Here is a 16461-nt window from a genome sequence, read left to right as displayed (position 1 = left end):
GCACCAAAAAGCATAACTAACAGCAAGTTAAGCTGAACTATCTATAATATTAAAACGAAACAGTGTTTTTTTATTTCACGATTCTGGATCAACCACTCGACGGATTTTCATGATTTTCGTGTTGAATGAAAGACAATTTAAAGAACTAGGGAATGTCGAAGTCATTATTTTAGTTTAGGGTCCCAGTTTTTTAGAAATTAAGTTTTAATTTTTAAAAAGTCTAGCAGCCGACGCTAAGATTCTAAACTAGCTTTTGGCATAAAATGATTTGCTTAACATAACAGCTGTAAACATTCAGCATTTGTGTCACAAATTCAGCATTTGGATAAAAATGTAAAGACATACTTAGGTTGACTTATTTATACTATGTGTAATGCTAATCATTGATACGTTCAACTCTTCTGTAAGAGGATGACAGATTAATTAAATATACATATTAAAATACTAGGATGTTCAAATTATTTTTTAAAGCAATCTTTGTAATCTTCGATTTGTTTTAGAGCAATATAATTTGTTTTAACTAACAGCTGGTTAAATATAAACTATGGAACTATGAGGTTATTTTATTTACTCTTATTTTGTCATTGATTATAGGTAATAAGTAAGATTAGTAGAGATAATTAGACCACAGTTTAAAATAGTTTAGACCAAAATTAATTAAACCACAGTACAAATCGAGGCTCTGTACACGAGTCTTAATAAAAAAGGATAAATGCAAATTATTTTACTGCTCCACTTTTCAAGGAAAGATTGGAAAAATAATAAGTTTGTCTGCTTTAACTCTGTTTGGGTTAGGCCCGGAAATATTGATGTAATAAAAGGAAGATCAAGAATAATCAGGAATCACGATTTTAAATTACCACCACAACCTCAGTCGGGTTTTATACAAAGATAAACAGATGGATGACATAGAAACACAACGTCAACATTGACCTGGGATACTGCAATTAGACAACCCATCCTTTTATGAAATCGTGTTCAGTTGTGGTTACGTTTGGGGGTGCCTATATCAGCGCCCCCCAACGTGAAAATATCACTTTTATTTCAACTATGAATATATTGTAGTTTAAATTAACTAATATGGAATATTGCGATGTACATTTATTCAATGAGGGTGGGTAATTATCAAGGATAGAACTGATAACGGTATGGATATTAAACATTGATAATTACGTCATTAGCTTTACTAGCGTGTTTACTTTTTATATTTCTGCTACATGTGACCAGTTCTTTTTTTCAAATGAATGTTATTTGAACCAAACAGCTCTTTCAAAACAAACTGTTATTTTTTTACTTTTCTTTGGTTACACTTATTTATTTAGCAATTAATGCAGTTAAATTGATATAAAGGATAGGTGTGACGATTAGTTTTGATGTTAGGACACCAAAGTTAAATTATGTGTACTGTGAATTTTATTGGATATCGTTTTATTTTAGGTCGTTTCTATTCAGACCTACTGGAAATTGTGTATAGTAGTTGTATTGTGGTGATAATAATTATGGAAGAGGCAGGTATGCTATGGAAGGTTGTATCGTTGACTAGGTCTGTACACTTCTCAATACACTTCTCTCTACTGTAGGCTACTTATAATCAGTGTGCGTCTGTGCGAATCGCCTGCAAATCTCACTTCAACGCTTTTCACATCGTAAAAATTGCAGAATTGCTGTTTTATTGTAAAATTATTGGATTTAAAATGCATATCGTATAAGCCTATGATGGAATAAAAACATATTTGGTCACACAACATTCGTTTACAAGATGATTTTTCACATTAAAACTGCAAGAAACTTTGTCTTTATATGTGTAAACTAGCTGTGATCTGAATTGTACACGGTTTTAACTGACTACTGAATTCCCGTACGTAGGACGGGCTAACACCTCGTAAACTATAATATCAAATTTCAGTTGAGTTTGGCCGATTAAAGAAAAACTTACTCTTCAGGCTAGACTTGTGCTTTTCCCATTCTTTGGTTATGAGATAATATATTATATATTTATAAATAATATGACTATGTAAAAATATTATGATTAACTTATATGAAAAGAAATAAATAGACTTAATGTCTTATGAAATGTTTCCTATCACAACCTTTATGTGTAAGTAAATAGATTATGAGTCATGAGTTATAATATTTGTAGAATAAAGGAATAGTAGCTAGCTTACCTGTACAAGAAGTAGACCGTACAACTCATAGATAGCAAATAAACACACACTATTTTATCCCCTGGGGCGACAAAGAGAAAGGGAACATTTCCAAATGTAGAGAAACTCTTTCTCTTTCTCTACACTTCAAAAAATCTCTCAAAAAATAAATTATTGGTGTTTTATGAGTTTTCTGTGGGTTCAATGACTTACCTGTACTTTTTCTTAAGGTAAGTTAGCTGCTACAGTATCCTTTTATTCTACAAATCAAAATTCTGGTCTAGAGCCTTTTCTTAAACAAAATTATGTGTTAGATAATTTAAGATTGTTCCGGTAGGCTATTTGATGCCAGATTTGCTGATTATTGCAGAATATTTTGCAATCGACAGTTCATTCTGTTCTTGCAAAGTAGGGAGATGCAAACAAACTATTACAATTCAACAGAAACATAAAATTGTACTAGGGTAATACCAGGTACCTAATTGAAAAAATGGGCAAAACTAATTTATTTTAACTGAAGAATTTTTTTTTATTTAGTATTAATTTGCAGATGAATAATCTTTTATAACTTTTATAGAGATATATTAAAATGTTAAGTTTAAAAGATATTTGGAAACTACTCTAAATATTACTGCAGCTTCTGAAATTGTACAAAGTACTTTAAGAACAAGTTTGATCACATATTGAACTAGTGAAAAGTCTAAGTAACAATATTCTATGCAATAGTTTTACCATTGGGCAACTTTATTTCATTATGTTGCTAACGTTGGCTATTTCAATATCTTTGGCTGCTTCAGATTCATACAGTTTTTCCATTTCTGTCCCCTCAATCAGAACTCTCTTTTCTACGTAATCCTTTATCTTTTTCAACTCCTCAACTTGTTTTTCATACTGATAACGGCAGATGACCCTGGAAAAGCAACAAACGCTAAAGATAACGAATCGCTGTAAAATAATGACCTGTAATGAATTTAAAAACCTAGTTATACATTAAAAAAATATATTCTTAAAGACCCACTTAAAGAATATATTTAATCCATCATCTAATCCTCATTTCTATTTATTTATAAATAAAAGACACTACAGTCACACCTGTTGTCATTTTTACAGTTAGGATGAAACAAGTTACTAGAGTACAGCTTTATTTACTTAAGTCCTTTTATTTTTTGTTCTTTAAAAAAATAATATATATTGTCTATTCCTTACTGACTCTTGATCTTCATACTGAATAGAATCAGATTTAGGTGACGTGCAATAACTGATGCCAGTGACGATAAAGGCAGCAGGTCTACAGGCGGCTTTTGAAAAACTTAAATATTTTACATTTGGCAAACTATATGTGTTGGTATTTGCCTTTTTCTGAGCAAAGGTGCCCACACATATGTCACTTTCTTAGTATGGTCTTTGTTTGTAAAAAATTTCAATGTCAAAATGAATGTCAACTTTGGTATAAGGAGGTATTCTGATTAAATTATTTTAGCTGAAAGGGTATTTGTTAATGAATAAAAGGAACCTTAAGAAAATCTGGATGGGATCAGTAAATCTAAGCAGACACCGGTACAACAGTAAGTTTAAGCGATTGAGTTATCACGTTCACAGACACATGTATACATAGGTATATCTAAATACATTTGACTGATGTGAACATTTACTGTTTTTGTGCTCTGTGATCACCAAACCCAACAAGTTTAATCAATCTCAGGTCTAGGTGTTAACTTCAGTCATAGCTTCTTGCCTACATGGAGAAATTTGCTAAAAAGAACTAGAGCGAAATTCATTTTCCAGACTCCAAGCCGAAAGTCAAATGTGTACATCAGGCAGAGGTTCGCCTTTTCACAAAATATTCATGCTCAAGAATAGGGAAATGATGAGGAATAATGTTTGCCAACTGACTAGTAGAAGAACACCGACCTATACTTTCGGTCGAGATTTCGCGAATAGTTGCTCGGTGTGCAAATAGTAGGTAAAGTGACAGTAATTTTATGTCTGAAGATATAACTACACTGATTTATTCTCAAGATAGTACGTTTAAAGTTGGACCTGTTAATTTGGACTAGTTATGCGGAGTCATTAAGATTTGACTGAACTGAATTAAGATTCTAATCTAAAAAAACACTCTAAATTTAAGATTGAGGGCTTGAATCAATTCTTCCGTGACCAATTGCAAAATCTGGGAGTGGAGGGTGTTCTCTGATAGAGGATTTCATATAAGTTTGAAATCAATTCACTACGAGTATTAAAAGTAGATCAAGTAGTCAGGACCACAAGTTACAGCTGAACTCATCTTGAGTTGTAAATCTCATCACATTACACATTTGAACTTCCCCTTTGTTACTTAATATGCTGTATTAGTGTGGACTTTAGTAGGTTGTGTAGGCCTATAATTGTTACTGTTGTCGCTTCTGATGCTACCTATCCGTTGGAACAAAGTAACGGCTTATTTGGGATTAACCAAACTTGCAAGGAGACTGCTACGTGATTTTTTTGTCATTTTAGTCACAGCAACCAGGTTGTTGTCTAACATACTATAACACATTGCAACGACAGACAGGTAGCAAATACATGGTCTGCATCCATAACCATTGGGTTATTATCCTAGTGGACTAGTGTCTTGAGGTGAGAACTGAACTAGTGGTAAGACATGGGGTTTCAGTCCTCTTGGTTTAACCAATTCTCTTTATTTTGTGCCTTATAACACTTTACCAATCACCATGTGGAGCTCCCAGTGAAAGCAGCCCCATTAAAATTATGAGACTCATTTCATCCTAAAAAAGGGGGACTGTTGTAGAACACCTATGGCAAGGTCAGAGGTCGATTGCTTGCCAAATGTAGTCTCAAAAAATTAGAATATTTTTCATTAGCATGTCCCTAACCCCAATATCCGGTGTAGGCATATATTAAACAGCCTGGCAGCCATGATACAGTAGGAGAGTAATTTCATCTACACTTAGCTGAGTACTGCTCCCTAGGCATGATGTCCTTCTGGCTACTTGCAGGTATGACTTGTTAAGTGCCTGGCTCGAAATTTAGCTTTTACTGGTCCATGCTGATTGAGTCTGGTATTTAAGTGTTTTTAAAAGAATATGTTATCCAGTAACTAAAGGATAAAATAAATAGCACTTGTTTGTTGGTGAGTTTTATTTACCTCTAGCCATTACCCACGGGCTTCGCCCCGTTTGACTTCATAAGTATTAATAAAACTATTGATTGCCGTACCGGTTTGGGTGGTATTTCGAAAGGCTTTTCATGGTTACTTTGAAGAACAACATCAGACTTAATAAGCTGTCAGGGCAGAGCCCTAGTATAGTATTCAAATAAAAGACGACTTTATGTCCTACGCCTGTGGTTATACTGGCTCTACTCATGGAAAAATAAGCTCAATTGGTCGAGTAGTTTTCCACATTATTGACATACTCCAAACATTCATATCTATAATATTAGTTCCGCCTATCCAAGTGATTGACTTGATCAGTAATGTACTAAAATTATTAGCCCCGCTAATCCGTTTCCCAAGATTTTTTCTAGGGAAACAGACACAATACTTTTTAAAAAACTTTTGGAAAAAGGTCCACAAGTTAATGAATTATGCATTTAAAAAATGAAATCACCTTATTTGCACAATACTACAAATGATTTATTAAATTAAAAACATAAAGATAACATTAAACAATCCTAATTTGTAAGTTATCCTTGTGTATCGTTGTGTGTGGCTCTTTGCTGCTTAGTTCAAACATAGACAAAGAGAATAAAAACGCAGACCAGCAGCAGTGCTGCGGTTAGCATATGTTCCAGCGCCCACCCCTAAAATTGTCGTGTAGCTACGACGCACACCACTCCAGGCGACTTGAGGCGAGGAGCGCAGCTTCTGCTGGTAGCATACAGCTCCTGCGCTCCTTGCCTCGAGTCGCCTGCAGTGGTGTGCGCCGTAACTACACGTCACTCCTAGGGGTGGGCGCTGGAACCTTCCTTTGACAGTCTATATTTATTCTATTTGTCTATGGTTCAAATTAGCTTTTAGTGCTACACCCTGTTGGTAACTTTATAATGCTACTAGCTGTGTGCTCCTTCTACGCACGGGGATCTTATAGTATTCAGTTGAAACCTTCTAATATTAATATCAGCAGTTGGTTTGCATATTTTCAGATACGCTGGCAAAACTATTAGGTATACATAAACCTTCGCAAATACAGTATCTGACAGATCAAGCCAAAACAAATGCTTCGCAATTAAATGTCACCCGGATCGTGTTGGATATGGACATGTTAAATCTGATTATTAAACTAAAAAATGCTTTATAGATCCATGAGGCATAGCCCTTAGGTAGGCCTATAATTGAAAGTTACCTTCTACGGTTAAAAGTATTTTAAAGTACTACCTCAATCCCACCATTTAACACTTTATTCCGGTTGACATTTTCTTTATCAAAGGTGCTCTTATCCTTTCCGTGGAACACTGAGAAATAAGAACATTAATGCGTTATCAACATAGGCTACACAAAAAATACAGAATTCGATTAGGGAATTTGGTACGCTTTAAGCATAACAAAGTACATGTAAAATTAGTATTTGAAATATTTGTTAATGTCATCAAATTTTAGCATAACAATTAATATTTGCTTGGACCGAAGATGACCCGAAATGCTGTTGAAATGACGGCTTACTATATGAAATGAAGTACTATAGACAATTTAGATTGGTAATTTAGAATAAAAATTACCAAAATAGGCCACGTACTATTGATACATAAATATGATTGTATTATGATTTATGATCAGATTGTATTATTTGGTTAAACAAGGTTTTAAATGACTGAAATAGCAAGAAACAAATTGTAAACAAAACACAACCTCTACAGTTTACAGAAGTGTAGGTAGTGTACAGAACTAACAATAAAATTGGCTTCAGCTAACGTAAATAAGGATGAGAAATCTACGAAGGTAGTATGTTTTATGTTTTATCTATGGTTTCAGGCTGGATCCTAATGTCCAATTATGTGAAGGAAGAACATTAACAAGTTTAGACGATTCTTCAGATAGGGCTATTAACCACAAGTCCAATGATCAAGGATAGCTGTGACCAGTTTCCAACCATGAAAAAGTTTGTGCTTGCGACTTATCTCAAGATTGAACTTAGTGAAGTTTTATGACTAAGCATGAACTATACTCACTAAGCTACATCTATTCAAATTCAGAGCATTGTTCTGTTTAGTATTCAGATGACTATGATACTCCAAGTTTAAGTTTAGGTCCAGATTAATGAGGGGTTTTCTTTAATACCTTCATACCATGCATCCATTGTTGACCAGTAAATAGTGACTAGATTTTATCAAAATCTTTGTTTTAATACTTTGTAAAGAAATTACTGTTGTAGAACACCTGGCTAGGTCAGAAGCAATAGTTTGCTAAAGTAGGGCACATAAATTAAAATAGAATTTATTAATAATCCTTATAAGCTAACCTGGACTATCGACCACAAAACGTCATCAACCTCAATGTCCGGTGTAGGCCTATAAAAAACCGCCCGGTGGCTATGATTGGCATTATTAGATCTCGACTTACTGTCGAACACACATCTGACGTCCCCCTGGGCACGATGTCCCTCTGGTCGCTTCCAGGTATGTCTTGTTAGGTGTATGGCTCGTCCTATTAAATTTTGCTTCGACACAGTAGTTAATCTAAAGTTGAGTTCTGATGTTTTAGTGTATTTTAATATTGAGTTGTACCTATGTTTGTACCATTAATTTTTGGGGAGTAATAAAGACCACTTGTTTGTCACTTGAGAGCTTATTTCACCCCTGGATCACCTACCTCGACATTACCCTACCGTTACCGGTACCTGTTTATACATATGCTACATTTTGCATGAAACACTACTATGACTATTGTAATGAAAATTAAATTACTTCTTTGGGACAAAACATGTCTTTCACAGATTTTTATTGTTTTAGGCCTAACATAGGCTATATGCTTATAGAGACTTCACTGTCAGTTGTCTAGTCTAGATAGGCCTAACTTAAATATTTGTATTTTTAAACTGTTACTTACCAATATGCTCCTGTTACAATCATGGTAGAAGTGAAACCAAAGTGAGTAGCTACTTTAGGCTTACTTGTGAACAAAAAGTAAAGCAAACCGCTTCCGATACCACTTGATATACCATAGAGCCAACTGTTGCGAAAACATGGAATTGTTGAAACATCTCTTCCAAAAAGCATGATCCTCTAAAAAACAAAAAAAAAACACACAATCAGTATATTTTATAATACCAAGCTCATTTAAATAGGCTAAATAAGTAATAAGTTAATAATAGACTATTTTTTTGAGAAGTTACGGTAGCCTGCATCAATATGTAAGCAAAATCATTCTGCGGTGGAATTAGCCTGTTAAAAAGCTAAAATAAAATGCTAATATAAACTTAGACTACCTGGATACATTAGAAAGGAAGGTTTTGGACTTAAACTGCATTTAATTCCTCTACGATTAAGAACAGTGAGGTATTAACTTAATTTGAGCTTGGAGTATATCGTACATCCTAAGACACAGAAAAGTCAGATACAAAGAAAATACGCTTTAATGGGGTACGGTAACTTTGCGTTTTCAACTCTGGAAGCTTATGTTGTGCCGGAAATATACTTATGGCGAGCAAGGATAAGCCCGAGCGGCAAGCACTGTACAGAAATTCCTATCGCACAGGGTCTTCCTCCACTGTGAGCGTTAGTACATGAGGGCAAGGAGAGCAGTGTTGGGCTTAGCCCTAGACACTACTTAAAGCTTCATTTACACTGAAGCCAGTACCATAATTCTCATAGACTTTTCACAAACACAAGTCATCAACACAAGTCACTGACAGATAATGTTGTACTTTTGTTTTGGTCAGTGGCATATTGTATCTCACATCTTGTCCGCAACGCTACGCCACCAGTACTGAGTGTTCCGTGCTCAGTAGTGAAGACAATGGTAGGAGAGGATGAGTTGGTTCTCGCTGCAGCGTACGTTATTATTTTGTCAAAAAAAAAAAAAAAAAAAAAAAAAACGTAGGAGGTATTGGGTTTAACTCGATAATAATTGAAAGGCAACAAAATTGCCAAAATGCCTTCCCTTAACTTGTTTACGACCGATTAAAACTTATTAGCCCAATTACAAAATTTAACTAGGGCTACAGTTTCTTAGCTGGGCTATGCTTATGCTAGGCCTAACACAGATTGAAACTAAGCTACTGATTCGATTAGTCTTCATTCCATTTTTCATTATCATCAAGTTTGGTTAGGTACGTTAGGTTACGATGATATCATTTTATAATTGATATAGCATAATTAAAATATTGATTATTAATCGATATTTTCAATCGATACAGTTAAGAAACTGTGTCCCCCCAGGAGGTTAGGCCTGTAAGGGACAAGGGGTAGTACACGGTACTTACATTGTCTGTTTCATCATTTTCTTTATCCATGATGGTTTCAAAATATTCGAGAACGACTTGAGGGAATACAAATAAAAGCTTAAATTTGCTAAAAACTTTTGATGTCGATCAGTCAGAAAATATCTCGTTACATAAACGGTTATGGGTTATGTTGTGCTATGATGATGTTTCTTATGGTTTTTTCTTATTCTTTCATAATAAATCAGCTGTTTGGTTAGTTCGCAGCTGCTTTGCTTTTATCTTTTTTTCAGCCCTTAAGCTTGACTTGCCGTTTTACTATGCAGTCAAGTTCTACATTATTGTCCTCGTATCAGACCCCTTCATTTTGCCATAGATTAAACACTTACCAACAGCGAAGCAAAGCTTAAGCCTTAAACGCTTCCATTACTTACCATTATAATTTTGTCATGTGCTTGTGCTTAAGTGGAGGGATGCACATAGGTTCAATCTTGTAAAACTGTGTTACAACAAAAAAACCGTAACAAAACAAATTTTCAACTGACTACTGAGCCACTAGGGGGTAGTAAGACGTGACGAAGGCATAGGATGGCGTATAGTGTCGGGATAACGGGGATGCGCGCAGCAATTTTAAGGCAATTTTTCAAATTAAAGTTTGAAACAATTAATAAAAAAACCTGATTCTCGGGGGGGGGGGGGCAAGAAACCCAATTTCTGCAGTTTGTCTTGCATTTTGGTAGCTCGACCCTGATTCGATATAGGGTCTTCCACACCGTGCAATGTAGGTCTCCACCAGGAGCCAGTTCCTCCCTGGCTGGTATGGGAGGGTTAGTCAACTTGGCCTCCCACCTTGCCACCCGATTGCTTGAGAGTGATCCATCCAGGACTCGTGTCCGTGATAAAAAGCTCTTTCTGGACCGAAGCCGTCGCTCTGCACGTTGGTGGCCGTGTAATATGGGTGACGAGGGTCTGTCTCTTGCTTAGTCCTTTCTGAGTCTGCAGCGAGATCGCGGCGGATTGATGGAGGGGTGATCCCTATGATAGGATAGAGTTTGTGTACTGGGGTTGGTTTCAAACACCCAGTTACAATCCGAGCCATGTCATTGACTGCAATGTCAACCTTTTTTGCATGTGACGATGCATTCCATACTGGTGCAGCATACTCCGCAGCCAACACACTGAGCGCTAAAGCTGAGGTTCTGAGGACATTAGGGTTAGCACCCCAGCAGATGCTGGTGAGCTTCCTGATGATATTATTCCTCGCTGAGACTTTACCTCTTGTCGCAATACAATGCGCCTTAAATGTCAGTGTGCGGTTCAGTATGACACCGAGATATTTGGTTGTAGGACAATGCTGAAGACGGTCTCCCCGCCACCTCACATTCAACTCACGGCCTGCTTCTCTATTGTTTAGGTGAAAGGCACAAACTTGGGTCTTAGCAGGGTTCGGCTTGAGGGGATTTGCGTCATAGTACTGGGAAAGTTCATTAACACGTTCGCTGCGGCACGTCAAATAGCGGGCGTATCCCCAGTGCGGCGCAGCCCTCAGCGTCGAGTAAACCCGATGGCCGCGTGTGATTGGCCTTTTCAATTTTGGTCTGACGAATAGCAAATAACGTGAGGGGATGTCCTGCTTTACAACGAGAGTCGATGTAGTTCGCTAAACACCCACAGATAGCAGCACTGCTTGGAACGTAGCCGGTCCCATTGGAATTGTATTGCCAAATGGAGGGAAAAAGACGGGACAAAAAGAAGACTTTTGAGATTGCCAGACGGGAATTTTACGGGGAAATTTACTACCAACCTACACCACAACAAAATGCAAGTCACTTACTACACGCTAACGTCGTATAGGTCCGCTTTCGGCCGACGCTAGAGCAAAAACGAAGATATACAAAAGTCTTTACCGAGCGTTCCCGATGGGGTACGGACGCACCGTACGGGGGCCAAGCGCCGTACCCGATCGGGAACGGCCGCACTCTACGTGTTAAGAGTCATAGTCAGCTTCTGTTCCACCCCTTCAAAACTCCTACCTTGTGCCGCCATCGCCGTATCTTTGGCATATATATACTGACGTGTAGCGTTTGGCAACGGTTGGTCGTTCATCTATCAGCATGAATGTCCGGTATAAGTCTTATTTAATCTCACTTATAAGACTATGTGGTCCATGGATTAAACGCGGAATTAAACATATATTTTCACGGTTGTGAATTTAATCAGAACACATCAAACTATAAAAAACCTAGAGTGTACGGCCCGGATTTTAACCCCCGGAATTTTACCCCCCGGATTTTTACCCCCGGATTTTTACCCCCGGAATTTTACTCCCGGATTTTTACCCCCGGAATTTTACCCCCTGGCCAGATATATAAATTAGTGAGAATTATTAATTATCTTCATTCTGTTTTAATTTAATAGTAAACATTTTATTATTGAGTAGCCTATAATTTATTTTTTAAATTAACTAATCGAACAGGTTTTTAATTTTACGTTTGAGATTCTAGTATCAGGATTCGATCTTTGAAGGCAACAGTTGGTTAATATGACGTATAAACAATCAACTGAATGATAATTGTTTCGAACATTTATTTACAAAATAAATAAATAAAGATAGGCTACTAAATAATTAAATGTTTACAATTAATTAAAAACAGAAATAAGAAAATCAATAATTCAATTTCTAAAATCGGCCAGGGGGTAAAATTCCGGGGGGTAAAAATCCGGCCCGTACATCTTCAGTTGTCTAAATGCTAGTTATATGGACAGGGGGTAAAATTCCGGTTTTTATCGCTAATCTAATTAATCATGCTCTGGCTATTTTCATTAGACTTCCAAATCCGCGGCGGTAAAATTCCGGCCGCGAACAAACTTTTGGCCACTCAGGTTACTACGTCATAGTGACGTCAGCTTTGCCCAGGGGGTAAAATTCCAGGGGGATAAAATTCCGGCGACCCTTATTAAGTTATGCCTTTATCTTTACACCATGAATGTGAGTAGTATAGTAGGTATGGAAAAGACATGAACTTAGTGTGCAAAAAATCTGTTAGGGCCTAATACCTTTCTTTTTTCACTACGAGACACACCTTGTTTAGCAACTTATAAATGATTCTAAAAGTATAGAAAAAAATAAAATAGAGTAAGCAGATTTAATCTTTGTTCGCCTCCAATGTATTTCGTAATTATTTAACGAATATTTACGAGCTTCCAATCCTGATAAATAGGTAGAAGATTTAACAAGGCGTAAATCCTTGGTATTGTGCTATAAATTATGGGCTGTCCTGATGTAACGATATCTTATGAGACACCGTGCTGCTTCTTGTCGTTGTGGTATTTAATGTTCCGTTACAATGTTCGAATAACTATTGCCGCTTTTAGTAAACTGAAATTTTTTTTGTATAAATAATTATCAATACCAATCATATCTAGCTAGCTTTTCTATTAGCTTCCCTATAAGTATTAGCTATGTGGTTTACGTTAGCAAATGGATCAAGAAGTTTAGAATTACCTTTTATTCAGGATTATCCTCTATACAGACCATGGAGTGTACAAAGAGTAACCCATTTTTATATAACTGTTTCAATATAGACCTAAGAAGCTTTTAAATATAACTGTTTGTTATGTATATAAACAAACAAAGTAGGCCTAAAATAATACAGTACTTTAGTAAGATGAAAAACCATGTCTTAAAAATAGGTACATTTTTATGTTGATTGACACCTTTATTGAACATGTATGTTCAATAATCATTTTAGTTGTATTACATAAAATGCTTTAGAGAAAAACTTTAGATATCATGTATATTGGGAGGGGAGGCATTTTCTTGATTTGTTTCCTTGAAATGCTGCCGGTATATATAAAATAAATTACTGTTCTTCTAGCTGAGGATAGATTTATGGAGAAAATTGAACACCAATCGGCGACTTTGAATTCATCAGTTTCTGAGACCAGTCACTAGAGAACGCTTCATCGTCACTATGAGGGGAAGATAATCAATTAATATTTTTATAATAAGCCATTTTATTACAAGTCCACTTAACAGTTTTCATTAATACATACTACAGGTCGTCCGGTGGTCGAAAACTCGACTAAATATGTAATACTAGCTGTGTGTCCGTTCTACGTACGGGGATCTTAGTCAGTTGAATGTAACAAAAATCCCACAATGTTGGGTTTTTGGACAATTGTAATTATATTTCTGAAGTAGGTAGGCCATGTATTCTATGGAAAATTACTGGTATCAAGGATCGTCGTCGAAAAGGTTGTTAGGTGAATAAATAGGTAGGCGTACGTGCCCAAGAGATGGGCTATGGGCCTATTTGCTGTATGGTCCAGCAATTGCATTACACGGTGAGTAGAAACAGAAAGTGACACATTGGAAACGCGAGTTTAGCATCATCCGTAAACCTCTGTTACAATCACCCACTGCTGCAGTTGCGATTTTTTTACTTTACACTTTACTCAATCGCCATTGAAGCGCCGTCAATCAACGGAAACCTTGTTTGTAAGCTATTGGCGACAATCATTAAGTGTCCCAGCCATACAACACTGATTCAAGGTCTTTTTTCTGGTTATCAAAACTCAAGAACAATCAATAATAATCAATAATCAATCGTTGAGATGGGGACGCCACCTAGGTGCGTATTTTAACCCAAATATGAGTGAACAATTTTATACACAAAGAATTTCTGATTCCTGGTCTGGATGATGCCTAGTTAATTAATTTCATTTACGGTTACACTATGATATTGCACTTATTGCGATTAATTAAATCCGTTATGTAAGAAAAACGTTTTTAATCTCACTTGGTTGGGATTTTCCACTTTCAAAACGTGATTCGAAATGGTTGCGGTATTTGTAAACAACATTTGTAAACATATTAGTGACAGCTAGAAAAAATAATCTTGATCAGAACAGCTGTTCGTTATTTCATATACGATTATGTGATAAAAATTGAACGAAAATTTGACAAAAATCGCACAAAACTGCATTTTTGAACGTCCATAATTTTATTTACAAAGTAGTGAGGTCACATTTTAATCACTAAAGACACTCTCGTCAATCCAGTGAATACATTAAAATGACTTGGATCTTGATAGGTACTCTCGTTTTCACGGAGAAGATTGCGTAAAATGCCATCTTGAGTGTTACAGACAGACAGACAGAAATAGATATAAGACTTGTTTCTGCTTCTTTAATGCATAAAACATAAAAATAACCTAAAAATATATAATTCTGAGCAATCTACAGACAAAACTCTAATTTTATTTATATAGATACAGACTTTCTTCTTTTTTCACCCCACGCTGTAAATAAAAACATGGAACTAGAATTTCTTCTATTTGTTTTGATTTTATGTTTATATTTGTTGCAATTACGTCACCACACGCATGGCAAATCCACAAGACCCATGTTAATTTTATTTTTTTATTTTTTACTCATTTCTTGTGCTTATTTATTTTTGGGCCAATTTTAATTTGTAAAAGGTTTCTGCACATCTACAGGAAAATTTCTAACAGTGTGCAAAGAATTTCCCTACGATGAACACGAGCTGAGAAAAAAGGTTTTCATGAAACATATGCTTGCCTATTTATTTATAGGATGATAAGATAAGTACCGGTAGTTGCTTATTATAAACAAACTATAACAATCTACATTATTCAAATCTACAAATCATATTCTGTCAATTTATTACATTGCAGTATATTTTACATGAACGCCTAAGTGTATAAGAGGTTTTATACAAGCTATAACTAAGAATACTCGAGCACCCTACCATAATGGTGGTTGAGATTTCCAAGTTAACGGTTAGTTTATGACTACATGGAGTTTATAGCTGCTCTGTTGAGTCATCAATAGAGAACAACGTTTGCTGATGGAGCTGTATACTCTAACTTAACACCTTATCGTTTAGTTTGGTCAAATTGACTTTAATTTGAGCAAATTTCCCATAATTAGGGAATAAGCTATTACCATTTTGGTCCATGGTGCATTATGGTCTCATTGTAATACCTAGTCCCGGGATTGATTTACATTTTCGTTTTGATGTCCACAGAGGCCAAAAACACTATCCGTTCGTTCAAATAAGTATATGTCCGTTAGCACGATAGTTCGAGCAAAAATCGTCTGATTTCAATATCATTTGGTACAAACGTGTAAGCCTACGTAAAAATTTGAATTCTATACTGATGGGAGTCTTAAAGGTCAACTTATTAAAGTCCTTACGGCCGGACTAAACCTATACTCTCCCTGACCTTTAGGAAGATAATTTCGATTAGACCACACCGAAACGAAAACAAAACTACTCTGTTAAAGTAATGATGCTAAGTTGCTCAAAATTTTCTACGCGTGTTTTCTTAGAGAAAGCTGATTTTGCACGAACGCAGAGGAGAAAAGTGCAGGACTCACGATTGCTAAAATCCATGAAGTCACGGGAGCCGGCGCCCTCGTCAAATGACTTCATGCCGCCTCTGCCCCAACCACGAAGGTTACTTCGGAAAGCTTAAAGGTCGTCAGGCACCCCTGGTTTTGTTTTGCACACTCCTGTGCTGCATTTTCGTAGCATATTTAAAGAACTCAACCATAATATGTTCTTTGCATGAAACTCCGTTACAAAGCACGTACAAATAAGACCCTGAAAATAGTTCAAAGACGATGATACATGAAGATGTGCCTGCTCCCTCGTAGCAGGTGCGAGGGAGATAATACAGCTTATTACAGTATAAATCACAAACACATTAACTCAGCACACAATCGAACCGCGGAGCTGCATGTTATCACAACCAGCCAGCCTAGCAGACGACGCTGTGTATGGTGTCTCACTACGTAATGTGCTCGTGCTCTCACTTGAAAACATAAAGCTATTTAAGGGTGGAAAGGGGGTTTCTTTAAGTTTTTTATTATGTTGTCAATTATCTAAAAGTGTCAATTAAGAAAATATCAAT

General features: G+C 36.1%; 1 protein-coding gene across 1 annotated transcript; it reads right to left on the bottom strand.

Moving 5' to 3' along the window:
- Positions 1-2876: 2876 nt before the first annotated feature.
- Positions 2877-9738, bottom strand: LOC128986947 (cytochrome c oxidase assembly protein COX20, mitochondrial). The gene is made up of 3 exons (XM_054407567.1): positions 9563-9738; positions 8188-8363; positions 2877-3054 (listed from the first exon to the last, which is right to left on the bottom strand). The coding sequence occupies exons 1-3, from the start codon at positions 9590-9592 to the stop codon at positions 2889-2891; spliced, it is 372 nt and encodes a 123-aa protein (XP_054263542.1). The 5' UTR covers positions 9593-9738; the 3' UTR covers positions 2877-2888.
- Between the last annotated feature and the right edge of the window lie 6723 nt (positions 9739-16461).

This window comes from Macrosteles quadrilineatus, unplaced genomic scaffold, assembly GCF_028750875.1.
Source record: "Macrosteles quadrilineatus isolate MER2022 unplaced genomic scaffold, UCM_ALF_1.0 Scaffold_2__2_contigs__length_208266976, whole genome shotgun sequence".
NCBI classification, from domain to species: Eukaryota; Metazoa; Arthropoda; class Insecta; order Hemiptera; family Cicadellidae; genus Macrosteles; species Macrosteles quadrilineatus.
This window is presented reverse-complemented; position numbering and strand designations above follow the sequence as displayed.

What these genes read in the sequence shown, in the direction of transcription:
- LOC128986947 (XM_054407567.1), bottom strand. Translation starts at nt 9,592, where the DNA reads ATGGATAAAGAAAATGATGAAACAGACAAT. An exon ending in AAAATGATGAAACAGACAAT is followed by an intron (nt 8,364 to 9,562) that starts GTAAGTACCGTG and finishes TTTGTTTTTTAG; the next exon opens with AGGATCATGCTTTTTGGAAG. An exon ending in ATTGTAACAGGAGCATATTG is followed by an intron (nt 3,055 to 8,187) that starts GTAAGTAACAGT and finishes TTGCTTTTCCAG; the next exon opens with GGTCATCTGCCGTTATCAGT.